Here is a 27685-nt window from a genome sequence, read left to right on the forward strand (position 1 = left end):
AAAAGGGCATAGACAGGCTAGGTGAGTGGGAAAATATTTGGCAGATGGAGTATAATGTTGGAAAGTGTAAGGTTAAGCACTTTGGCAGAGAAAATCGAGGAGCAAGTTATTATTTAAATGGAGAAAGATTGCAAAGTGCTGCAGTACAGTGGGACCTGGGGGTACTTGTGTATGAAACACAAAAGGTTAGTATGCAGGTACAGCAAGTGATCAGGAAGGCCAATGGAATCTTAGCCTTTATTGCAAAATGGATGGAGTATAAAAGCAGGGAAGTCTTGCTACAGTTATACAGGGTATTGGTGAGGCCACACCTGGAATACTGTGTACAGTTTTGATTTCCATATTTAAGAAAGAATATACTTGCTTTGGAGGCAGTTCAGAGAAGGTTCACTAGGTTGATTCCGGAGATGAGGGGATTGATTTATGAGGAAAGATTGAGTAGGACGGGCCTCTATTCATTGGAGTTCAGAAGAATGAGAGGTGATCTTATCGAAACGTATAAGATTATGAGGGGGCTTGACAAGGTGGATGCAGAGAGGATATTTCCACTGATAGGGGAACCTAGAACCAGGGGGCATAATCTTAGAATAAGGGGCTGCACATTCAAAACTGAGATGAGGAGGAATTTCAGAGGGTTGTAAATCTGTGGAATTCGCTGCCTCAGAGAACTGTGGAGACTGGGTCATTGAATAAATTTAAGTCAGAGATAGACAGTTTCTTAACCGATAAGGGAATAAGGGGTTATGGGGAGCGGGCAAGGAAGTGGACCTGAGTCCATGATCGGATCAGCCATGATTGTATTAAATGGCAGAGCAGGCTCAAGGGGCCGTATGGCCTACTCCTGCTCCTATTTCTTATGTTTTTACGTTCTTATGACTGGGTCAAGAGCTCATCACGTTGGGCCTAATACTGTGTATTGGCAGAGGTCGGTTGCATGTGTTGGGCCCCCCAAAAAACGACCGGAGGCTTTTGAGAGAGGCAGGCCTGTTGGCAGAAGCTCTGACCAGCTGGTTTCATGATGGGATCAGGAACTAGCTGAAGGAAAGAAGAACAGGATGAAACTCAGAACTGTGGAAGTTGTATGCTGTGGAGGAAAGGTGCCTAAAATGTTTAGTGTAGAGGATTAAGGGAAGAAGGAACAACAACAAAATATTTTGCGGCATTGATTCATTTATTTTGTGATTATTAATTGGTTGCTTTTTGTGAGTATGATTTATTTTGTAAGAAGTAGTCAAATTCAGACTGCAAAGATAATTTCTGATTGATTGGTTTCCCCTCTCCAACAGAGATAATCCAAGTATAAAATCAATGACTTCAGTATAAGTGAACTATAAGGGGAAGCTAGATAACTACATGAGGGGGAAAGGAATAGACGGATCTGTTGATAGGGTTAGATGAAGTAGGATGGGAGGAGGCTCATGTGGAGCGTAAACACCGACATAAACCAGTTAGGCCGAATGACCTGTTTCTGTGCTGTAAATTCTATGTAAAATGATAGTCCTGGACAAGTAAATCCCCGGGATAGATGGTACTTATCCCAGAGTGCTGAAACAGACTAAGGAGGAGATGTGTGGGGCAGTGACAAATGTGAGGGAATCTGTGGATGCTGAGGAAGTACCAATACATTGGTAACAGACTAATGTGGTGCCTATATTAAAAAAAGGGAGACAAAACAGACACCGGTCACTACAGACCCATTAGTCTTGCTTCCAATACATGTAAAATAACACAATTGATTATCACGAGTAAAGCTGAGGAGTATCTTCATCAACATTAGTGTCCTTGACCAGGCCAACACCCCCAGCATTGAAGCACTGACCACACTTGATCAGCTCCATTGGGCAGGCCACATCGTTCACATGCCAGACACGAGACTCCCAAAGCAAGTGCTCTACTCGGAACTCCTTCACGGCAAACGAGCCAAAGGTGGGCAGAGGAAACGTTACAGGGACACCCTCAAAGCCTCCGTGATAAAGTGCAACATCCCCACTGACACCTGGGAGTCTTTGGCCAAAGACTGCCCTAAGTGGAGGAAGTGCATTTGGGAGGGCACTGAGCACCTCGAGTCTCATCGCCGAGAGCATGCAGAAATCAAGTGCAGGCAGAGAAAAGAGCTTGCTGTAAACCTATCTCACCCACCCTTTCCCTCAATGACTACCTGTGACAGGGACTGTGGTTCTCTTATTGGACTGTTCAGCCACCTAAGGACTCATTTTAAGAGTGGAAGCAAGTCTTCCTCGATTCCGAGGGACTGCCTATGATGAATAACCTAATTTTGTGTCGAGGTTTATTTGACAACGTTCCTGTTAAACACCTCAGGACGTGTTAATATGTAAAAGGCGCTATATAAATGCAAGATGTTATTGTCAGCGTGTATTCAGAAAGGGAAGATCCAGCCGAACCAACCTCCCCAAGGAAGAGAGAACCCAAGTGGATTGTGGAAAGTCCTTTGATGTGGTGCATCTGGGCTTCCAAAAGGCATCTGATAAAAGTCCCACACAAAAGGCTATTATTTAAACAAAGGCTTAGGGATTCAGGGTAAACTCTGGGAATGGATAGAAAATGTGTCTGTAGGCTAGAAAATAATGAGTACTCGTTAAAGGAATTATCTTGGGTGGGGGGAGATGTACTGAATGGGGTGCCCAGGTCTTGGTGTTGGGACCATGCCTATTTCTAATTTATATAAATGACTTTGATTTAGCAACTCAATGAAAAGCGATCAAATTTGGAAATGACACCAAACTAGGAGCGAACGTGAAATAAGGAGGCAGATCAGAAATTAGAGTGAGTTCCATAAAATAAATGGCCACAACCATGGCAGATGAAATTTAATCCAGCCAATTGTAAAATGGTGCATGTTGGAAGAAAAATAATAAGTGATGCACATAGCCTGTGAATGGATTGTAATAGTCAAAGATGAAGGCAAAAGAAGAGTGAGTCTTTAGCTTTATGGTAACAATCCTGCCTCTGAGTCAGAGGTGAAGGGGTCAAGCCTCACTCCAGACAGACACAGTGAGCAGAGACTAGAATATAATCTCTAAAGACTCGGATGATATCCAATGAGGTGCTCGTCTTCGGATGGAGTGACCACTGACTGAGTGGTAGTGTTCCTGCCTCTGAGTGGGTGGTTAGGTTTGGGCCCCCCTCTCTATCTCCGGAGAGGGTGGGGCTCTTCAGCTATTGTTGGAGCCCACCGAGGAGAAGGTAAAGAACATGGGAATCCACCTTGGCTACTCATCCCTAGTAAGCGTCTGAAGAATTTCATAGACCCTCGGGCAGACATAAGGCAAAAGAGAGACCTCGGAATCTTAGTAGACTCAACACTCAACATGCCCAACCAATGCAGAGCAGCAATCGACAAGACCAATAGCATGTGAAACAACACAGAAATAACAGTAGAACATAAAGAAAGTCATGTAGACTTTATTCTAGTATTCCACTGTTTTGGCTAGTGCGCTTTGAGTACTGTGACCAATTCTAGTCATTGAGACATTCAAGTGGCATAAAAGTGCAGCAAACAGCCACAAGGAGGATGTCAAAGATCTGAGTGATGAGGAAATCTGGAGTAACTTGGACTTTTCCACTGGAAAGGTGGTCTTTATCACTTCCTTAGCACATGCCAAAGCACTTCACGGCCAACAAATTACTTTTGAAGTATACTCATTGTGGTTTTGTAGACAAATGCGACAGCCAAATTGTGTAGTGCATGCTCCCACAAACAGTACTGAGATGAAAGATGAGTTAATCTGTTTTTGGTGACGTTGGTTGAGGAGGGCTGTGGATGCTCAGTCGTTGAATGTATTCAAGAAAGAGATCGCTAAATTTTTGGATATTAAGGGAATCAAGGGATATGGGGATAATGCAAGCAAGTGGAGTTGAGGTCGATGATCAGCCATGATCTCACTGAATGGCGGAGCAGGCTCGAGGGACCAAATGACCTACACCTGCACCTATTTCTTATCTTAAGGGATACATGTTGGCCAAGACACATGCAATGTATACACAATTCTTAAAGAAATGGAGAGGATAAATCTGGAATGTAATTTTAATTCAATTGCAAGTGTAGGACAAGGGGGCACAGGTTCAAACTAATAAAAGGAAAATTTACCACTGATGTCAGGAATTTCAACAACAACAACTTTTATTTATATAGTGCCTTTAACATAGTAAAACATTTCTTCACACAAAGAACGATTAACACATGAAATAGACTCCCAGGAAGAGCTGTAGAGACAAAAACCTTGGAATCATTTGAGAAACAATTGTATACTGCATTGGGGTGGGGTCAGTGGTGAGGGTTCAGGGTGCTTTTGGAGGGATGAATTAATATGGGCTGAATGATCTACCTTAGCTGCAATTATCTTGTGGTCTTGTGAATTTATGCGAATGAGAGCATTTTAGAGACAATTTGCATACTTTTCTATTTTACAGCCAAGGGCCAGACACAAAACCTCAATGAAATAATAATGGAAACAGCAGCTGTCACTTGGTAGTATTGGTGGATTGAATCAAGACCTGCAGGTTAAAGGGTTGGAACTGAGAAAGCCAAGGGATAGGGTGAGGAATGATTGAGAAATAAAAGGAAAAATAAAATGAAAACTAAAAAATTGAAGCTCAAAGTAAGACAATGTGAAAAGTACAGCAAAATAAAGGGGAATGCGCTGATCAACTTTTTTTAAAAAAAGCAAAAACATGGAGTAAAAGGTTGAGAAAGAAAGGGGAGTGCAACAAAGGAAGCAAGGGCTGGATTTTCGGGTTTGGGGCGAAAACGAAAGCGATATGTGAAAATTACCGTTTTCGCTGCATTACCGATTTTAGGCCAAACTTTCGGGCTTTGGGGTCCTCGCAAAGGGAGGCGTTGCACAATTATTTGCGGCGTAAAATGCGAGTTTCGCCAACTTTAGTGCGGGGTTGTTTGCGCTGCGAGAGAGGCCTTGGGAGAGAGAAAACAACATTCAAAAAAACAATTTAACTTACCTTTGTGGCAGGTTTTCTAACGTACCGCTGCTGGCAGGGCTGCACCAACAGGTTTTACCTGTCGCTGTTCTGGGCGCGGCGTACGGGTTGGGAGAGTGCCGAAACTCGGTCGGTAACGCAATCCGCGTCATTACACGTCCGCCGCAGATCTCCCCGGCGGTACGTCACATCGCCGCCACAAACAGGGAGCTGAAGTTCCTGCCGGGGCTTTGTGACCAGGTTTTCGCCGTGGAGTGTCAAAACGTGGAGAAAACCCAGTCGCAAACCCCTCGAAAATCCAGCCCCAAGACTTAAATATTTTTTCTCACTGCCGAGAAAAGGCATAAATGGAAACTGTAGATGAGCGTGCCTGTGAATTGGTTTTACTTAAACTTTTTTCATTATCAATCAAAGATCCTTTCATAAAATTCAAGTAATTGCCGCTCTTAACATCAACTGTCTAAGGAGCAATATGGGGCAAGTGGTTCCACAGCACGCACTAATTAGATTAAACACAGTATTGTAAACTAAAGCCACCTGCTGAATAATATATTTATTTCTCTGCTCGTTCTAAGTGATAAAAGAAACATATAAGAAAAATATTTCAACAGGTGGCTTACAGATGACAACAACATTAGGCTTGTGCAGTTTGCCTGGCCACCTTTGACCCTTCCAGGATATGAACTTTTATGCAACCCAGTATGAATTTGCTGATTATTTGGTATTGATGTCCTGTGGGGTTATGGAACTGATTCATCACCCAGCAACGTGTTGCATTCAACAGCACAATACTGTTGAATCCTGGAACAAAGCTAACTTCTTTGCCAAGGAAGGCATTTCTAATCTATGTAAAAAACAAAAGCAAATCTTTATTTCAGACTCTATTTAATCATTAATTCAATGATTTGGCTTTACCAACCTGTACATTTACTCAAAAGGGCTTAAATTGCTAAAATGTATTGCTGTGCTGTGTACTGAGTGTAATTTGACCATAGATTGGCTCCATTTTGTCTGAGAATTACAAATTGGATAACGTAGAGGGCATTTTGCACTTAGATCATAAATTCTAATAAATGTGGGAATAAATGTGAAGTGGTTTGTTACACTTCTATTTGTGCCAGATTTGTGGTTACCAATGGCCAGTCAACTATCTGTCTATCTAAAGAAAAAAGACAGAACTTGCATTTGATTAACCCCTTTCACATCCTCAGAATGTCTCAAAGTGCTTCACAACTAATGGATTAATTTTTGGAATGCAGACATTGTTGTTATCTGGGCAAATGTGGCTGCCAGTTTCCACAACATCCCACAAACAGAAAATTAATGAATGACTGGATAATCTGTTGTTAATAGTGTTGGCCAGGACACTAGGAGAACTCCCTGCTCTTGTTTGATTAATGCCATGGAAACATTTATGTCCACTTCAGTAGGCAGAGTTGGTTTGATGTCACATCTAAAGGACAGCACTTCTAACAATGCAACACTCCCTCAGTGAAGTATCAGCCTCAATTATGTGTTCACATCTGTTGTACAATTTGAACCCTGTCCTGTCTGTCTGTCTGTCATCTAACAGGTGCCCTTAGTGCATGGGAAAATTAACCATTGCACTTGTTCCTGATTGGGTCAGACATCACTGTTTGTTAAGTTAATCATATTGATCCACCCAAATGTAGAACTACCAATCAGAAAACAGCAACTTGTGTAAGCCAGTAAAACTAGTTTTTTTTTTCTAAAGTTACCAACACAAACCATCATTATTCACAAAGCCAGTCAAATCACTTCAGTGGTTTTGTCTGATTTATTTGAGCAGCCATATTGTTTGCTCACTCTAATTCAGCCCCATCTTGAGTGCTCCCGTTCTGGTTCCACCCTCACCATTGAGTCTAACTCGATGACCTCATTCCATTTTCTCCCCAGCCCTGCCTCCTGGTCTCAGCTTCCATTCTCCCTGTCTATTCAGTCCTGTCTTCAGTACTGCATTTGGCTCCTGGCTGCCATCCATGAGCAATGTCATGCAAATTCCCAAGTGGAGTTAATAACGGTTTGGAACAGCTTCTTTTGATTTGCAGCATAAATGGGCTAACTCGTGGTTTAAAGTGGAGCAGAACTTAAAGGAAAGACTGCTAATTTTATTAAAGGAATGCAGCAAAAAGTTGAAATAGGTTGGAAAGGATAGATTTTTTCCCCCCTTGTATTTATTTATTATGAGGATACTCAACAGATTGGTACTTTGAATGTGCTGGATTTAGTGGGTGTTTGGGGGAGGATGAGTGACATAACCTTCTAAATCCACTGTTGAAAGCCCAAGCTAATTTAGTCAGAAATCGTCATCATCATCATAGGCAGTCCCTCAAAATCGAGGAAGACTTGCTTCCACTCTAAAAGTGAGCTCTCGGGTGACTGAACAGTCCAATACGGGAATTACAGTCTCTGTCACAGGTGGGACAGGCAGTCATTGAGGAAAGGGTGGGTGGGGAGTCTGGTTTGCCGCACGCTCCTTCCGCTGCCTGCGTTTGCTTTCTGCATGCTCTTGGCGACGAGACTTGAGGTGCTCAGCGCCTTCCCGGATGCTCTTCCTCCACTTAGGGCGGTCTTTGGCCAGGGACTCCCAGGTGTCGGTGGGGAATGTTGCATTTTATCAAGGAGGCTTTGAGGGTGTCCTTGAAACCTTTCCTCTGCCCACCTGGGGCTCGCTTGCCGTGTAGAAGTTCTGAGTAGAGCACTTGTTTTGGAAGTCTTGTGTCAGGCATGCGAACAATGTGGCCCGCCCAACGGAGCTGGTCGAGTCTGGTCAGTACTTCGATGTTGGGGATGTTGGCCTGATCGAGAAAACTAACGTTCAGCATGGAGCAAGGGAAAAGTTATGAGAATGAAAGAACCATTTTTATTTCTGTATTTAAAACGTCAGTACAATTCTATACATCGGATAGTCGAGAATTTTGGTAATTGATACTACAGAAAATGTTTACTATTACTCTTTTTGGATGTGGGCGGGATCAGTGGTGGGCCGCCATCTAGTGGACAGATTGTTAACAGACTTTTTTTAACTTACCTTTTCACTTTAACTTCATGACCATGGGGACCACGGCTGTCAACCTGAGGCGGGAGTTCAGTGGTCATTGCTCCAGCTGAATACTTGACCGCTTCAAATGTGCATTAAAAGCTCCCAACCTGACAGATCATCACTTTCCACAGCCACAAGCTGTTTCTCAGTCCATTTCCAGCACAGATTCTGCAGACTTTCCACTCTCCATTCACTCATACCTCATTTTAAGAACACTCTCACCATTGACAGAGTGCTTCTGTCATCTCTACTTCACCTACCATCTATTCCATCAACCTGAGTCCCCTTTACACTGTCTCACCTTGATCCTCAGAATCCGACCATGATCAGCACCAACAACAACACCAACCTTCTCCGCAATCACCTGATGCTGCACAGGGCAGAGGGCAGCAGCACCCGACCATGTTGCTGCCCAGGAGGCCAGGAATGGCCTCACCATGGACATATTTACTTCACTTGACGCTGTACACCCTGGCTGCCATGTGATGCAACAGGTTTGCACCACCCCACACCAAAACCATAAAGCACCAATGTCCAAGCCATTTCTTTTTGCACTCACAACCATTGCTTTGGGAGGGGGCGGGGGGGAATATCGTTATGTCTCATCATTCACTGCAACTCACTAAGCCACTTCCAAAGGTGCTCACAAATCTGTCCCAGAATGGAAAGTGTTGAAAATAAAGATCTGAATGTTTGACAGCGCATTAATGGAAACTTCACATGAACATTGGATAAAATACTCAAGTGGCTACCCTTGTGTGTTGTTAGTTGGTATGATTGCACGAGGATGAAGGTGAGTGTGAAGGGTGGCTAGTGAGATGGAGATGTGATAATATATAGAGAGAGAGGGATGAGTAAGGATGTACAGGAGTAGGGCAGGGAAGTCAGAGTGATGGGGATGTGATGAGAGGCACAGCACGGTAAAGGTGAGTATGGCATTGTACTAACATTCCGTGATCCACTGAGATCATTGAAAGGTTTGTGCCACTCCCAAGTCCTCCTGACGACATAGCTGCTTGTGACCTCCTCTGCAATCTGCAACCAGGCTGCGTTGGTCTCCTGGGGAGGTCTCTTCCGCCCATTGGAAGGGAAGAGGATCACCCTGCATGCTCTGACTCCCTCCATAAGCATATGGAGGGAGTCATGGGAGAGTCTGGGTGCAGCCCTGCCCCTCTGTGCTGTGATTGTCACTGTTTGCAGCACCTCAGTGCTGTAGAACACTGACAGCACAACTGTTAAAAGGAAGTTGGCCATGGTCCCTTTAAGGTAACAGGCTGTTGACGCATCATGAATGACCTCGCTTCCTCTAATTGGACCAGAAAATGTGCTGGGCAGACTTAACAAGACCTATCAACGTAAACTCATTTACCAGTGTGGCATGGAGCCAGCAGCAGGGTTGGGACCCGCCACCCACATTACCCGCCCCGGACCCGCCGTGGTAAGGAAAATCTCCGCCTTTGTAGCTGAATCAATGCTCGATTGCCCAGTCACTTTGTAGACAGACTTTTCATTTACGCATCTTCCATACCATAGGATTAAAGCCTATCTTGTTTGGCTTAGGAAAAAGCACACATGAAAATGTTGTCATGGTCATGTTACAGGTCAGAGGGGGAGTCGAAGTGTCCATCCCCATTTCCTCACAGCGCCTGGGAACTGGGAACGGAAGCGATGAGGAGGAAATTCGAACATGTAAATTCATGATCCTGCGCTAACTATTATTGGCCAGTATCTGAAACTTAAGAATAATAACAGTTGTGTTTGAACTATTGTTAAACATCTTTTACTTTAATATGGACGGTCCTTTTTGTTGTCGTAATATTTATTGCCGAGAGTGAGAAAATGCTAAATTTGATGGAGTGGATTTCTTTAAGTGTACAATAACATTTGAACATTTTAGGTAAACGCTGTGACTGGAAGTCTGTTTACTTCAAAAGTATTGGAAGAGCGAGCGGGGACGGAAATCCCAGCAAAGCCTAGTTCAGACTCCAAGAGCAGTGGACACATTTATGACTGGAGTTCTGGCCTGGAAGAAACAGATGATTCGCATCTTTACTTTGCCCCAGACCAGGGAAATGTGGTTTTTGGAAGTGCCATCGATGGCTGGGGCTTCAGGTATGGAGGTCTTTTAAAATGTTTTTCCAGAAACACACAAACTCTCGACTGAAAAAACCGGGGTGTGAAATTCTGCAGGACTACCACTAGTCTCCCGCCATAACTCTGGTAGAGAAACGGTGTGAATGTCCACCTAGTTCACCTTTCTGCTGTCCAAACTGATGAAATAGACGACAGTATATATTTTTCTTCAAGTTGCTTGTCTAGTTTTGATATTGAAGAGATCCAAGCTGCATGTAAAAAAGAAAGACTTGTATTTAAATAGCGCATTTCATGACCACCAGACGTCTCAGTGCTTTACAGCAAATTAAGTACCTTTGGAGTGTAATCACTGTTGTAATGTGGGAAACGCGACAGTCACTTTGCACACAAGCAAGCTCCCACAAACAGCAATGTGATAATGACAACATAAATCTGTTTTTTTGTTATGTTGATTGGGAGATAAATATCGGATGCGTCTATTTGTACTGCCAAAATGGCCGCCTTGTCTGTAATTGGCTCTCCAATATAACTTGAGCTATTGTCGATTGGTCGCCTTGGAGTATAAGCCACACCCTGAAGTTTGTAATTGGAACCACCCAGTCCAAGTTCTGACTGATTTTACAAATTGTAACTCGATTCACTTTGACTTCAGAAGCCACAGAGGATAGATTGCTTCAAAAGCCACCAGGTTCCAGCCGAAGTCCCTTACACTAGCGGAGTACAACCCTCGCCCCCAGCTGAAGTCTTTTACCCAAGGACAAGTGCCCCCCCTTTCCCCGCCATAGCTGGGGCATTGTGTGCAGATTGTTAACAGATTTATTGGGTATGAAGTGAATCATGACAGTGTCATGACTTCTGGATTTCATCTACTCCAAAGATGTCCCTTGTAATACACACACCGAACTTCCCGAGAAATCGGATGTGGGTGTAAAGGGGAATTGGAAGAACCTCTCTCCCCTCCCGATTTACGCCCACCCCCGTGTTCCCCCCCCCCCCCCCCCCACCGCCCAAGGCACTCTTTCTCTCTCTTCCTCTTCCCCCTGCCTCCCCCAAACTCTCACGCTCTTTCTCTCTTCCTCAGCCCCCCCCCCCCAGCTCTCTCCCACCCCGCCAAAGCTCTCGGTCTCTCCCCCCGCCAACACCCCCCCAAAACTGTGTCTCTCTCTCTCTTCCCCCGCCCCCCCCCCTCCCCAAGCATTCACACTCTTCCTTCCCCCACCTGCCACCCCTAGCTCTCTCTCTTTCCCCCTCCCAGGCTCTCTTTCTCCCCCGCCCCCCCAAAGCTTGCTCTCTTTCTCCCCCCTCCCCCCCACCAAAGCTCTCTCTCTTTCCCCCCCCCAGCACTCTCCTTCTCCCCCCCCCCCCCCCCCCCCCCGCAGTGCACTCTCTTCGCCCCCAAGCGCCCTTTCTAACCCGCCCCCCCCGCCCCCGGCAAGCACACTCTCTCTTTGCCCCTCGCCCCAAGCTCTCTCTCCCTCTTCCCCCACCCCCCCACCCCAGGCTCTCTTTCCCCGCCGCTGCCCTCCCCCACTGGTCGTAGGCTCGGTGGCTTGCAGCTCAGTGGGAGGTCCAGTCGGGAGGAGGAAGAGGAGCAGCAGGCTCGCGGAGGAGCAGCAGGCTTGGTCGAACAACCTGTGGAGCAACAATGTGGTCGGACTGATTGTAGGACCCCACTTCCGGTTCAGGGCCCACCTCTGGTTTCGGGCGGGAGGCATTGGGGGTGGAGACTCGAGAGGATGCATGCGCAGAAGGCCAGAAAAAGTGCAGTACAAATAGTCAGTCCCATAAATATTGGCCAGGTCACTGGGGATAACTCCCTTGATCCTCTTTGAAATAGTGCCATGGGATCTTTTACGTCCACTTGAGAGAGCAGACGGGACCTCAATTTAACGTCTCATCTGAAAGACAGCACCTCTGACAGTGCAGCACTCCCTCAGCACTGCACTGGACTGTCAGCTTAGATTTTTTGAGCTCAAGTCCCTGGAGTACCCAACAATCCCTTGGTAAGCCATTCCAAAAACTGACCATCCTCTTAGCGAAGTAAAGTTTTTTGCATCATTACATTATCTTTGAAAATACACACACAGGGGATGGAGTATAAAAGCAGGGAAGTCTTGCTACAGCTATATAAGGTATTGGTGAGGCCACACCTGGAATACTGTGTGCAATTTTGGTTTCCATATTTACGAAAGGATATACTTGCTTTGGAGGCAGTTCAGAGAAGGTTCACTAGGTTGATTCCAGAGATGAGGGGGTTGACTTATGAGGAAAGGTTGAATAGGTTGGGCCTCTACTCATTGGAATTCAGAAGAATGAGAGGTGATCTTATTGAAACGTATAAGATTATGAGGGGGCTTGACAAGGTGGATGCAGAGAGGATGTTTCCACTGATAGGGGAGAGTAGAATTAGAGGACATGATCTTAGAATAAGTGGCCGCCCATTTAAAACTAGATGAGGAGAAATTTCTTCTCTGAGGGTTGTAAATCTGTTGAATTCGCTGCCTCAGAGAGCTGTGGAAGCTGGGTCATTAAATAAATTTAAGTCAGAAATAGACAGTTTCTTAAACGATAAGGAGTTATGGGGAGCGGACGGGAAAGTGGAGCTGAGTCCATGATCAGATCAGCCATGATCTTATTGAATGGCGGAGCAGGCTCGAGGGGCTGTATGACCGACTCCTGCTCCTATTTCTTATATTCTTATGTTCTTAAAACATTAGGCTCATATCTCTGCCCTATTTTAAGAGTATATATGTGCATGTGTTTAGTAAATCAACGATATTAGCCCATACATTGTTTTCAACAAAAATGTTCACCATTTCTGGTTATTCCTTCAGCTAAATCAGCAACAACTTGTATTTATATCGGGTCTTTAACATAGTAAATGTCCCAAGGCGCTTTACAGGAGTGTTATCAGACAAAGTTTTACACTGAGCCACATAATGAGGGATTAGGGCAGATGACCAAAACTTGGTCAAAGAGGTAGGTTTTAAGGAGCGTCATAAAGGAGGAAAGAATGGAGAGGTTTAGGGAGGGAATTCCAGAGCTTAGGGCCTTGGCAGATGTAGGCACGGCCGCCAATGGTTGGGCAATTAAAATCAGGACTGTTTAAGAGGCCAGAGTTGGAGGGACACAGATATCTCAGTCGCGCGGTGGGGGGGGGGGGGGGCGGGGGTGCGGTTGCAGGGTTGGAGGAGGTTACAGAGATAGGGAGAGACGAGGCCATAGAGAGATTTGAAAACAAGGATGGAAATTTTAAAATCGAGACATTGCTCAATCAGGAGCCAATGTCGGTCAGCGAGCACAGGGGTGATGGGTGAGCGGGACTTGGTGCGACGTAATGAGGAGGGGAGACGGGAGCCACTGGGATACGGTGCCATAAGAGTTTGGGACCAGGGAGTTCCAGCGGCCATCACTTGAAACCTGTTGTTTAGAAGTCCTTGCTTTGGAAATGCATCTCGGTTCTTTCTCTCCCATTGTCAATGCACCTGAAAAAGTTCCCCTTTACTGTTTGGACTTTGCATGTTTATTTGTGATTTTAGTCCTGCTTTTTTACTTTTCAAGCACTTTTGCAGGAATGATTTATGCTTTCACTCAATAACAGTGACAACGCTTCCAAAAATAAATGTGTTCAATTGTCAGGTGCTTTGGGGTAGCGGAGGATGTGATGAGGCACTTTATAAATGTGACTTTCCTTCCCTCCTTTTTTATTCAATCGCCAAGATCCTGTGGTACAATATATTGACTTTACTGTCCGTGAGTATAGAACATTTGCTGTTAGTCTGAAGTGCAGGGCTTTATAACCAGAATGGTGCTGGGCAGGGAAGGATTAAATAGACTGATTAAACTATATTTATACAGTGAGCCTGGAAATAATTGGGCCATGTTGAAATTCAAAACTTGAACTTGAACTTGGTGAATTGCATATGTAAATTTAAACATTGATCTGCATGATATAATGGATATGAACAATTCTTGAGCATCAGCTGTGCAGCTATCTGGAATTACTCATGATGGAGCGATTGCAGCTGGCCTAATTAACTTTACCAATCAACTTTCGTCTATTAGGTCAATAGTTTACTTTGTTTCTTTGATTACATAAGTGCTTTTATAATGAATTGGTACATGTATATTCAAATTTCAATAAAAGCATATTTTTTCAACAGCAAGAATGTTCTGTCACTTGCCAAAAGGGAGTGCTGAGAAAAGTAGTGTATAAGTATATAACATTCATTTGTTCTTGAGGTGTAGGGAAAGGAACAGAGTAACCTTTATTAAAAATAAGAGACAACTGTGACATTTGACTGGAATGTGTCAGCCGTGGCTCAGTGAGCAGCACTCTCGTCTCTGAGTTAGATGGTTGTGGGTTCAAGCCCCACTCCAGGAACTTGAGCACATACTCCAGGCTGACACTTCTAGTGCAGGACTGAGGGAGTGCTGCATTGTCAGAGGTGCCACCATTCTGATGAGACATTAAACCAACTCTCTCAGGTGGATGTAAAATAACCCATAGCCCTGTTCAAAGAGGAGGAGAGGAGTTCTCCCAATGCCTTGGCCAACATCTATACATCAGCTAAGATCACTTAGGGGAGAAAAACAGATGGTCTGGTCATTAATCTCATTGTTGCTTGTGGGTCTTTGGTGAGCACAAATTGCCTGCTGCGTTTACTACATTACAACAGTGATTACTTTAGAAGTACAGGTTTGGCCTTAGTTGGGCCTGTGGGAGAGGAGCGTTATTTTTAAAAGTTTTGATGGGCTGCAATGGCTTGTCAGTCAGTCAGTGCGTGCGCTGGTGCTGTCTACAGGCTGCTGTGGCACGCACTCACACATACAGGAGCCTGGGCGCTGTCCACTGGTACTGGTAAGTGAGACCACCCATGGTTCGAGAAATTCTCTGTTCCGGCACCGATCAGGTCCCGAGGGTGCTGAGCTGGAGAGGTGGGTACAACTGTAATTAATTGGCTGTGAAGCGCTTTGGAACGTCCTGAGGTTGTGAAAGTCGCTATATAAATGCAAGCTCTTTCGATGAGTATTAGGAGAGTTGAGAGCATGTCTGACTGCCACATGCAATCCCAGACTGGTGAACTCCTCGCACATGTGCCCAGGTTTGAATTGCACGTTGTATATTTGCACTGTAACGTTCCCCAAATGTTTTCCCAGTTGTGATCACTTCGTCTGTGGGGGAAAGAGTAAACTGAGTTTGGGGATCCCTTCCTGCGACAATGTGCCACTTGTGCACAGACGAAGGAGCAACATCGATGGCACCCGCAGTGAATATTGGAAAGTCCGAAACCATTGTTTTCGGTCCCTGCCACAAACTCCGTTCCCTAGCCAATGACTCCATCCCTCTCCCCAACTTCTTTCTGAGGCTGAACCAGACTGTTCGCAACCTAGGTGTCACATTTGACCCTGAAATGAGCTTTTGACCACATATCCTCAGCGTAACTAAGACCGCCTATTTCCACCTCTGTAGCATTGCCTGTCTCTGCCCTTGCCTCAGCTCTTCCGCTGCTGAAGCCCTCATCCTTGCCTTTGTTACCTCTAGACTTGACTATTACAACGCACTCCTGACTGGTCTCACATATTCTACCCTACGTAAACTAGAGGTGATCCAAAACTCGGCTGCCCGTACCTTAACTCGCACAAGTCCCACTCACCCATCACCCCTGTGCACAGCTGACCTACATTGGCTTCCGGTTAAGCAATGCCTCGATTTCAAAAGTCTCATCCTTATTTTCAAATCCCTCTATGGCCTCGCCCCTCCCTATCTCTCTAATCTCCTCCAGCCCCACAACCCCTTAAGATGTCTGCACTCCTCTAATTCTGCCGTCTTGAGCATCCCTGATTATAATTGCTCAACCATTGGTGGCCCTGCCTTTGGTTGCCTAGGCCCCAAGCTCTGGAACTCCCTGCCTAAACCTCTCCGCCTCTCTACCTTTCTTTTCTCCTTCAAGACGCTGAGGACATATGAGGAGAGACTGGATCAACTGGGCCGAATACACTGGAGTTTAGAAGGATGAGAGTGGCTCTCATAGAAACAAATAAGATTCTGACGGGATTGGACAGGTTAGATGCGGGAAGAATGTTCCCGATATTGGGGAAGTCCAGAACCAGGGGACACAGTCTTAGGATAAGGGGTAGGCCATTTAGGACTGAGATGAGGAGAAACTTCTTCACTCAGAGTGTTGTTAACCGATGGAATTCCCTTTCGCAGAGAGTTGTTGATGCCAGTTCATTAGATATATTCAAGAGGGAGTTAGATATGGCCCTTACGGCTAAAGGGATCAAAGGGGTATGGAGAGAAAGCAGGAAAGGGTACTGAGGGAATGATCAGCCATGATCTTATCGAATGGTGGTGCAGGCTCCAAGTGCCGAATGGCCTACTCCTGCACCTATTTTTCCATTTTTCTATGTTTCTATGTTAAAACCTACCTGTTTGACCAAACTTTTGGTCACCTGCGCTAATTTCTACTTATGCGGCTCGGTGTCAAATTGTTTTATCTCATAATAATTCCTTGAAGCACCTTGAGATGTTTCACTATGTTAAAGGCACTATACAAATGCAAGTTGTTGTTGAATGTCCATGGGTCAGCCTGCCCTTCCAGTTGAGAAGGAGAGTAAGGATATGGGTGGAAGATGGAGTGACAAGCAGAAGGTTGGGGGGCGGGGGGTGGGGGGCAGTGACATCTGCTAAACTCTGCAATCCTGAAGCAAATTAATTAAGCTTTCTAAGTGACTTCCTCTCATTAGACACTGGATTCCATTCCAAAATAGTGAAGCTAACAACCATCTGTCGTGCTGTAATGTCAGAAAAATTGGTTGTCAAATTAAAAAATATAGCCGTGAGAATTTTGTTTGGGAGCCTGTATAGTGGCAGGACATTTTACAGTTTAGAGCTTTGCAGCTGGAATAGCTGAAAATGGTGGTGTGTCAAATGGAGTAGAAGACTAATTGAAGCAGCTTTTATATTGTTAACTCTTCTTCTGTATATCCAGAAGGTGTGCTAATTTTTTTACGTGCTTTCCTGAAGTTAAAGAAAATCTCCATTATCGACTCCCCATTGGGCGTCCTGCAGCAAAGACTCGAATTGCCGTAGTCGGGACTAAACATCACGGCCACCCTTCTTGAATGGCTGCTGTGGTGGGTCGATTCAAGCAGGTCTAGCGCTATACCTCCCTTTATTTGTATACATTTCAGTAGGTTGCTTTTATGTAGCAAATCAGTTTTTTGTTTAACTAACTGCGAGCTTAATTATTATTACTGTCCCATTGCTCGGACAAATTGGTTGAGAGATGTTGGCCGAGAAATTCCAGGTGGGCCGTTGCGTCTCACGAAGTGCGATGGGGAGAGGCTTCCATCTGCCTGTCTGTCACAACACTGACCCCTTTCCAGATCCCAGGGGAGGTGGTGTATTTACTGTACGCCCTGGGTGTCTCCGATCAGGATGGGAGGTGAGCCGGTCTGGCAAAAGAGCAGAAACCATCCATCTATTGTCACTTCCCCAAACGACAATCGATCTTGTTTTTGGGATATGACATTGTCGGCATCACTGACACTTCTACGTCAAGTGCGCCTGAATCTGGCACATACACTGCACACTGGTGGATAGGTGGAACTGGTTGTATTTCTTGTGGGGACTGGCAGTCTGCCCATTCAAACTCTGAGTGACTTCAGGATGGAAAAAGCAGCCCTGCTCCCTCCTGTCAGCTTTGAGGAGAAACGTCTTCACTCAGAGAGTTGTGAACCTGTGGAATTCGCTATCACTGAGAGTTGTTGAGGCCAGTTCGTTAGATATATTCAGGAGGGAGTTAGATGTGGCCCTTACGGCTAAAGGGATCAAGGGGTATGGGGAGAAAGCAAGAAAGGGGTACTGAGGTGAATGATCATTGAATGGTGGTGCAGGCTCGATGGGCCGAATGGCCGGCTCCTACACCTATTTTCTATGTTTCTGCATTGGAGCCAGAAAGGGACGGATATCCAGAGGCACCAGGTTCCGCCCTAAATTCTTCCCCTTTCCCTCCCGCGCCCCCCCGCCCCCGATCCAGATGGCGCCATTCACAACCTCGACGTCCCAAAGCGCTTTACGGCCAATGAAGTAATTTTTCAAGTGCAGTCACTGTCGTAAATGCGGCAGCCAATTTGCACACAGCAAGCTCCCATAGACAGCAATTTGATAATAACCAGATAATCTGTTGATTGAGGAATAACTATTGGCCAATCGTGGCGTGGGGTTTTTTACGGCCACCTGAGAGGGCAGACTTGGTTTAAAGGCTCATCCGAAAAACGGCACCTCCTACAGTACTGCACTTGAGTGTCAGCCTTGATTTTTGTGCTCAAGTCTCTGGAGTGAGACTTGAATCCACAACTGTCTGCCTCAAAGGTGAGAGTGCTACCCACTGAGCCACAGCTGACAGATAAACAGGAATTTCAAGGCTCTTTTATCAAATATGTATTTTGAACAGGCAATGTGCTGCAATTGATTAGATTGATCGGACCTAACTTTATGTTGTATTTACATTTTTTGCACATGGGTAATTCACAAAAGTGATAGTAAAGAGGTGGTTGCCTATCTTTTGAGGGCATGTGTGTCAACCCAGTAAACTTTGTTTTGACAGCACTCTAAAATTTAAGTATTGCAATTGTTAATGTACAACAAATTTGTAATAACTCTGGTGCAAGTATTTAATATTTAATTTGATGCATCCTTGATATGAATAAATATGTTTTACAGTTTAAAACTTTTATTTAGGTAGCATCTTCTCACATTTCTCAGAAGCGTACCAAAACTCTTTACTTTAGCTGTTTTATAGGCAAGCAAGGGTGTCACAGCTGATATAAGTACATTACTACAGTCCAAATACTGCATTAGCTGTAAAGCGCTTTGAGACGTCTGGTGGTCATGAAAGGCGCTATATAAATCCGAGTCTTTTATAAGAGAAGTTTTTCAGAATGTTGGTGAGAAAAATGCCATAGCAATGACATGCAGTACTGCGTGCAGCCAAAAGGTGGAGCAACAGTCTCATGGGTTGTTAAATCTGTATTCGGATGGCTGTCACGGAGGCAATGTGCAGTGATTCGTTCCTCTACTTTGCTTCTGATTTCTGTATCCTTCAAACCATCTGCTGGGCTCTGGCATTAGAGTTGCTTTTTTCCTCTCTGTACAATCTAGAAACCCTCATTTATTGTCTTAACTAGTAATTTATCAGACTCACTTAAATAAAGTTTTCGGTCACCAAAAACCTTGACCGTTGCAGTTTAACTCAAAGGTTGAGTGTGCTGTTGGTACAGATGGAGCTCATCACCAGGGATGGGGAAGAGCTGCAAAGGGCCTCAAAGACTCAGACAGTGTAGGGAAATGGAAAGAGATGCAAGACATTGATAGTTTCAGGCTGGTGAATGTTTCAGCTTAAGAGATGGAACTACCTCACCCGTGGCTAATTGACAAGTGGAATTTTTTAGCGCTACTTTGAAGGCAGGTATCATTCCAGAAACTTCACTGTATTAACCATGCAGTGTGTACTTCTCCCTATTTAAATAATTGAGTGTTCGTCTTTTAACGACAACAATTTGTTGGTTCATCACTTTTTACTAATCGAATCCGTGTCTGAATGCATATATCAGCATTCATTATGAAGCACTTTCTTTTGATTTGATAAAGGTGGTTTACAATCTGCCATTGCTAATCCAGTAAAACCCCAAGACATCCTCAGCTATACAGCAGCTGTCATTTTGCTTGTTTGATCATACAAGTCTTATTTCTGCAGCTGCCATAAACCATATGGCACTGTCCTGTGATGCACAGTCTTCTATTGAGACTTACTGTCGAATGCTGGTGCCCCAAGTAGCTCCTCTTTGTTTATAATTAGCTTATGACTGGATAGAGGAATTTCTCATCTGCAAACAGAGTAGAATACGACCAAAATCTAAAACTGAGAAATGCTGCCAGAACACTAAGTTATATTTCAACAGCAGATGCGGAATCTACAAAGGTTTTATTCAGTAACAACAGTGAGCTGTTCCGTGTTATTTGTGAAAATGTTTTTGTCATGTTCCTGTGGAGGTATGAGATTACCTTTCTGTACCGTGTCTAGTGCAAGTGTGGACTAGAAACTTGTAACTTCCACATGATGGCCCAGTCAGATTCTCATAAACTTTGCAAGCTCACCAAACTTCAGCCAGAGCTCGACTTCAACCCACTATCCCTCCAAGTCACAAGAAGGCATTCAAAAATAAGTGTATTATACATACTTGCATATAAGACTGTTAACAATGTCCTATTTATTCATTTTGAACTCCATGTGTGTGGCTCCTTTAAGGAGTTTAACTTCCTGATTATCCTCTTGCTGTTACAGCATTAGAAGAATTTTTGGCCGTTATCTGCTCTTGTATCCCTCTCTAATTTTCTTTGGCAGCCCTAATCTCTCTTTAATTGCAACTTTTTATTGGTTGCATCGTATTAACATGCTCATAGTATGCAACGTGCTTACTCTAGTACATATGTATATGTGCCAATTTGGCTCAATTGATAGCGCTCTCATTTTTGATTCAGAAATATCGGTTCTAGCTGCACTTGAGCACACAAACCAGGTTCCGTGTCAGTAGTGCAGTACCGAGGGATTGCTGCATTGTCAGAGGTGCTGCTTTTCAGGTGAGACATTAAGTGAGGACCCTTTCTACATACCTCAGGAGTCTCTTATCAACAAGAGCAGACATTGACAATGAGATTCAACACCATCTCCAGTGCGCCAGTGCAGCCTTCGGCCGCCTGAGGAAAAGAGTGTTTGAAGATCAGTCCCTCAAAACTGCTACCAAGCTCATGGTCTACAGGGCTGTAGTATTACCTGCCCTCCTGTATGGCTCAAACCATGTACAGTAGACACCTCAAGCTGGAGAAATACCACCAACGATGCCTCCGCAAGATCCTACGAATCCTCTGAGGACAGACGCACCAACATTAGAGTCCTCAACCAGGCCAACATCCCCAGCATTGAAGCACTGACCACACTTGATCAGCTCTGCTGGGCAGGCCACATTGTTCACATGCCAGACACGAGACTCCCAAAGCAAGCGCTGTACTCGGAAGGTGGGCAGAGGAAACGTTACAAGGACACACTCAAAGCCTCCCTGAAAAAGTGCAACATCCCCACCGACACCTGGGAGTCCCTGGCCAAAGACCACCCTAAGTGGAGGAAGTGCATCTGGGAGGGCGCTGAGCACCTCGAGTCTCATCGAAGAGAGCATGCAGAAATCAAGCGCAGGCAGCGGAAAGAGCGTGCGGCAAACCTATCCCATCCTCCCTTACCCTCAACGACTATCTGTCCCACCTGTGACAGGGACTGTGGTTCTAGTATTGGACTGTTCAGCCATCTAAGGACTCATTTTAAGAATGGAAGCAAGTCTTCCTTGATTCCGAGGGACTGCCTATGATGATGATAAATGAGGACCCTTTCTACCTATTCAGGTGAAGCTAAAAGATCCCTTTGTACTATTCGAAGTGGAGGAGTCATTGCTGTTCCTTAAGCACCAAAACAGATTAACTGGTCATTATCTGATCGCTGCTTGTGGAACCTAGCTATGTGCATTTGCCAAAATAACAAGAGTGATTTGAAGTGCTTTGGGGCATTCTGAGGATGTGAAACGTGGAATATAAATGCGGCTTCTTTCGTCTGTGGATACTGATTGTGGGTAGTGGCAGTGGCTGCTAATTTGCATCACTGTACTCGCTGGTTGTGTCAATCCAGGTGGATTTTGGTTGTACCAGCAGGGTTTGAAAGTTACCTTGTTCTGGCATGGTGCAGCATGTCAGCTGTCTGTGTATGAGTAATATGCAGGCCGCTGTTGACATGCCAGTGGTAATGGTCAGGAGAAGGTATGACATTTCAAAGAATCACTCCTGGTTCAGACTCGAGGGAGGGATGTGGGGAGGGGTGGGGGGAGGGTTGTGGGGGTGGGTGGGGGGCGGGAGGAATGTGGGGGGGGGGTAGAGAGGGATAAGGGTGGGGGGGAGGGGAGGAAGGCCATGATTTCCATGGACTGGAACATATTCTCCAGATTCTCAGTCGACAATGACCAGATACGAGGTCCTCCTTATGTCATCTCAGGGATGTGTACATGGGGTAGACATGGGGCACATTTTTGGGTCTTATGAGCTTCGTTTTTTGCTCCAGAATGGCGGCGGTGAGGTCTTTTGGGCGGGCGGTCAGAACTGCAGGGATCCATGGGTGTGGTTTTGCGGCGGCACTGTGCGGGGTGTGCAACGCCCCTGGGTGCGACACCAGCGTGAGTTTTGACTTCAGCCCGACCCGTACGCCTCGCAGCGACCTCCTGAGAAATCAGACGGTCCAACGATACCGACTGCAGAGAGGTAAATAATGGGACTCCTAAGGTACCTGTGATTGTTTTTCTTTTAATTTTTTTTGTGATTTATGTTGTGGTGGCGTGGGCTATGTTTTGGGAATGTTTTTGTGTGGGGAGGGGTTTTAGGCTTTGTTTTCTCCACAGGCATCTCTCGGAGCGCTCCCGGCCCGGCTCTTTAGCTCGGGAGCTAACGCCCAAGAGAGTTGTACAACGCCTCCCTTAGCGCTGCGCCCCACACTTAGGGCCCAGCTGCCCAAAGTTACTGACTGAGGCACAAATTGTTCCCGGAGGCTCACTTTACCGCCCCAAGGTCATTAAAGCCGAAAATCCAGCCCAAGAACGTTCCATGTTAGAGTGCAGTGGGGATGTTGCAGTCGGGATGTTGCAGTGGGGAGTCAGAGTGCCAGTTTCATGGGGTGCAGATTCTCTGAATTTTAAGCAGCTCCTGTATAGTCTGAATATCTCGTGTCGTTTTGGATCTGCTTCTGTATAGTCTTGTACTTGGCCCAGAGGTCGCCATTTTCCTTCTCCGTATAAACTTTATAAATCTTTCTAGTTATCTCTTTAATTTACCTTGCTTCTTTGCACTCCAATATCGAATTGTCCTACTTGTCCCACATAACGTTTGTAAAGGGTGTTCTTTTATCCTTGACTGAATGATTCTGGAATAGTGCCTCCAATCTGCATGACTAAGCTTGGCCCTCAGAGTTCTTAAATGGGCTTGCCAAAAGATATATGGTTTGGTTACATGCCTGCAGAGTTTCCGAGGTCCGGTCGAAAGTTGTTATACAGTCGTCACCATCGGGTCAGCTATATGTACTCAGTAGTTTCCGAGTCATTCACAAGGATCGATTCTAAAAGACTTTCTCTTATCTCTTTAAGCTGTGCAGTTCCTTTTATTATTGCTTTCAATAAAGGTGTTTTGTTTCATTGGAAAACTTCCTGAAACTTGGACAAACCTGCTTTGTTGATGTTGCTTGAACTGCTAGGTATAACTTTACTGTGAGTTATATTTTTAGCCCTGCTGAGTTAGCCTGAGGTCAGTATTTTAAAGGATAAAGCCAATTGCTAAAGCCTTGCTTTCTCGTCTATTATACTCCTGCCATTCGGCTTGAATATACTGGAATTAAATGTATGTGTCTGCATTTATGTCTGAAATTTGGACAGGCCACTGCTAATCTATTGCTGCTATCAAAATATAAGTCCTGGCAAAGTTGCTTTATTTCCTGACTCATAAATGCCAAACAGAATCTGTTATTTCACTCCCTGGGGCAGACTTTGGCCAGTAGGTGGTGCTGTGGAGTGAGTTGTTGAATTCTCTCTCTCTCACCTCCGTTGCCCACTGACCTTGGGCATTGTTACAACAGTTCCCAAGTGGGAACCCTGTGTGCTTTACCAGCCTAGCATTGAAGTGTAGGCTGTATCCATCTCTGCAAAGTCTTGCATATGGTGTACACTTCCTATAGGTGTAACACTTACATTGTGTCACGGGTTTCCCATCAATCTTCTTCCAATGCACTTCATTGATTAACTCAAAGTAAAACAGTGCCAAATATAAATACAAACAGAGTATTAGAAACTGCATACTTTAAAAAGCTAGCTATGTTTTGTTCATATGCTGAATAGTTTATCGTTCTATTGACTTTTATCTAATATTTTGAATGGAGGAAACAAAAGCAGTGGGCTGAATTTTCATTTATCTTTTCCTTTTTACTTAAAATTCCTTGTGCACTTTATTTGGTTTTGAGTACAAACTGATGATAATGTCTAGGCAGATAAGATTGTTCAGTGGCACAGCTCATGCCTTAGAACGGGAGGATGTGGCCTTGAGTCACTAATCCACACATACCAGGTCCTCTTGACTGCCGGGGAGGTTACTACACACATACAAACACACACACTGTTATCCCAGATGGCTTTTGTCTGGCTTAAGTTGGCAAAAGCCCGAAAGCCTCTGGATTTTGGATAGGGAATGATGGGCAGGGAGGAAGATCTGAAAGAGGAAGGAAGTAACTTTACTAAAAACCAACTAATATTTGATGGAAAAGTACTTTTGATGTAGAAAATGGGATAAGCACCAGTGCTGTTCTGTGCATAAGCCAGAAGGGAGTGACCTTGCCTCATACTTTAGTCAGTGAACTGTTCAACCCTCGCCAAGATAACTTAAAAAAAAATATTTCCCCCCGCCCCCCAAATGATTTCCTCTCTTTTCTTGGAGGCACTGAATTTTGGTGGGCTGTGGGCATGTGGTTGCTGACGGCCCATCAGTACCTTATTCTAGGAGCTATTTTTCATGTGTGAGGCGAAGCACTGCATGGCGGTCGGCAGCTGCGCTGGGGAGAGTATTACAGCTCAGACCAATCCTTTCTGCAGCTCACATCCAAACCGGCCAGAGGTCAGTGGCCAGTGACCAGGAGTCGGGGCCCTGTGTGATTTCCACTCGCAGTATTTTAGCACAGACTGTATCCATCTATGTAAAGTCTCGTATAAGGTGTGCACTTCCTATAGGTGTAATACTTACTTCCTGTTGCGCTTTTCCGATCACACTTCTTCCAACACACTTCATCGACTCAAAGTAAGACAGCAGCAAATATGAACTGAAGAGGTAGAGAATGTGCAAATCAAAAGTGAGGAAATTAGTTAGAAAAATGCTGATAACCTGTGAAGGACTTGTGAAAACAACCAGTGCTGAATGACCAGCTAGGTGAACCTACGAGTAAAACATAAGAACATAAGAATTAGGAACAGGAGTAGGCCATCTAGCCCCTCGAGCCTGCTCCGCCATTCAATAAGATCATGGCTGATCTGGCCGTGGACTCAGCTCCACTTACCCGCCCGCTCCCCATAACCCTTAATTCCCTTATTGGTTAAAAATCTATCGATCAGTGATTTGAATACATTCAATGAGCTAGCCTCAACTGCTTCCTTGGGCAGAGAATTCCACAGATTCACAACCCTCTGGGAGAAGAAACTCCTTCTCTGTTTTAAATTGGCTCCCCCGTATTTTGAAGCTGTGCCCCCTAGTTCTAGTCTCCTCGACCAGTGGAAACAACCTCTCTGCCTCTATCTTATCTATCCCTTTCATTATTTTAAATGTTTCTATAAGATCACCCCTCATCCTTCTGAACTCCAACGAGTAAAGACCCAATCTACTCAATCTATCATCATAAGGTAACCCCCTCATCTCTGGAATCAGCCTAGTGAATCGTCTCTGTACCCCCTCCAAAGCTAGTATATCCTTCCTTAAGTAAGGTGACCAAAACTGCACGCAGTACTCCAGATGCGGCCTCACCAATACCCTATACAGTTGCAGAAGGACCTCCCTGCTTTTGTACTCCATCCATAGAAACATAGAAACATAGAAAATAGGTGCAGGAGCAGGCCATTCAGCCCTTCTAGCCTGCACCGCCATTCAATGAGTTCATGGCTGAACATGAAACTTCAGTACCCCCTTCCTGCTTTCCCTCTCGCAATGAAGGCCAACATTCCATTCGCCTTCCTGATTACCTGTTGCACCTGCAAACTAACTTTTTGGGATTCATGCACAAGGACCCCCAGGTCCCTCTGCACCGCAGCATGTTGTAATTTCTCCCCATTCAAATAATATTCCCTTTTATTGTTTTTTTTCCCCAAGGTGGATGACCTCACACTTTCCGACATTGCATTCCATCTGCCAAACCTTAGCCCATTCGCTTAACCTATCTAAATCTCTTTGCAGCCTCTCTGTGTCCTCTACACAACCCGCTTTCCCACTAATCTTTGTGTCATCTGCAAATTTTGTTGCACTACACTCTGTCCCCTCTTCCAGGTCATCTATGTATATTGTAAACAGTTGTGGTCCCAGCACCGATCCCTGTGGCACACCACTAACCACCGATTTCCAACCCGAAAAGGACCCATTTATCCCGACTCTCTGCTTTCTGTTCGCCAGCCAATTCTCTATCCATGCTAATACATTTCCACTGACTCCGCGTACCTTTATCTTCTGCAGTAACCTTTTGTGTGGCACCTTATCGAATGCCTTTTGAAAATCTAAATACACCACATCCATCGGTACACCTCTATCCACCATGCTCGTTATATCCTCAAAGAATTCCAGTAAATTAGTTAAACATGATTTCCCCTTCATGAATCCATGCTGCGTCTTCTTGATTGCACTATTTCTATCTAGATGTCCCGCTATTTCTTCCTTAATGATAGTTTCAAGCATTTTTCCCACTACAGATGTTAAACTAACCGGCCTATAGTTACCTGCCTTTTGTCTGCCCCCTTTTTTAAATAGAGGTGTTACATTAGCTGCTTTCCAATCCGCTGGTACCTCCTCAGAGTCCAGAGAATTTTGGTAGATTATAACGAATGCATCTGCTATAACTTCCGCCATCTCTTTTAATACCCTGGGATGCATTTCATCAGGACCAGGGGACTTGTCTACCTTGAGTCCCATTAGCCTGTCCAGCACTACCCCACTAGTGATAGTGATTGTCTCAAGGTCCTCCCTTCCCACATTCCTGTGACCAGCAATTTCTGGCATGGTTTCTGTGTCTTCCACTGTGAAGACCGAAGCAAAATAATTGTTTAAGGTCTCAGCCATTTCCACATTTCCCATTATTAAATCCCCCTTCTCATCTTCTAAGGGACCAACATTTACTTTAGTCACTCTTTTCCGTTTTTTATATCTGTAAAAGCTTTTACTATCTGTTTTTATGTTTTGCACAAGTTTACCTTCGTAATCTATCTTTCCTTTCTTTATTGCTTTTTTCGTAATTCTTTGCTGATGTTTAAAATTTTCCCAATCTTCTAGTTTCCCACTAACCTTGGCCACCTTATACGCATTGGTTTTTAATTTTATACTCTCCTTTATTTCCTTGGTTATCCACGGCTGGTTATCCCTTCTCTTACCGCCCTTCTTTTTCACTGGAATATATTTTTGTTGCGCACTATGAAAGAGCTCCTTAAAAGTCCCTCCACTGTTCCTCAATTGTGCCACCGTTTAGTCTCTGTTTCCAGTTTACTTTAGCCAACTCTGCCCTCATCCCACTGTAGTCCCCTTTGTTTAAGCATAGTGCTCTCGTTTGAGACACTACTTCCTCACCCTCAATCTGTATTACAAATTCAACCATACTGTGATCACTCATTCCGAGAGGATCTTTTACTAGGAGATCGTTTATTATTCCTGTCTCATTACACAGGACCAGATCTAAGATAGCTTGCTCC

The 27685-nt window shown here is 44.8% G+C and overlaps 1 protein-coding gene across 3 annotated transcripts in view; it reads left to right on the forward strand.

Moving 5' to 3' along the window:
* The window catches only part of efl1 (elongation factor like GTPase 1), a 372345-nt gene that overhangs the window by 37817 nt on the left and 306843 nt on the right, over positions 1 to 27685 (forward strand). For all 3 annotated transcript variants that reach the window (XM_070858673.1, XM_070858675.1, XM_070858674.1), the window contains exon 7: positions 9918 to 10132. In XM_070858673.1, coding sequence (XP_070714774.1) covers positions 9918 to 10132 — 215 coding nt within the window. The remainder of the gene's footprint in view (positions 1 to 9917; positions 10133 to 27685) is intronic.

Source organism: Pristiophorus japonicus, chromosome 17 (genome assembly GCF_044704955.1).
Source record: "Pristiophorus japonicus isolate sPriJap1 chromosome 17, sPriJap1.hap1, whole genome shotgun sequence".
Lineage (NCBI taxonomy): Eukaryota > Metazoa > Chordata > Chondrichthyes > Pristiophoridae > Pristiophorus > Pristiophorus japonicus.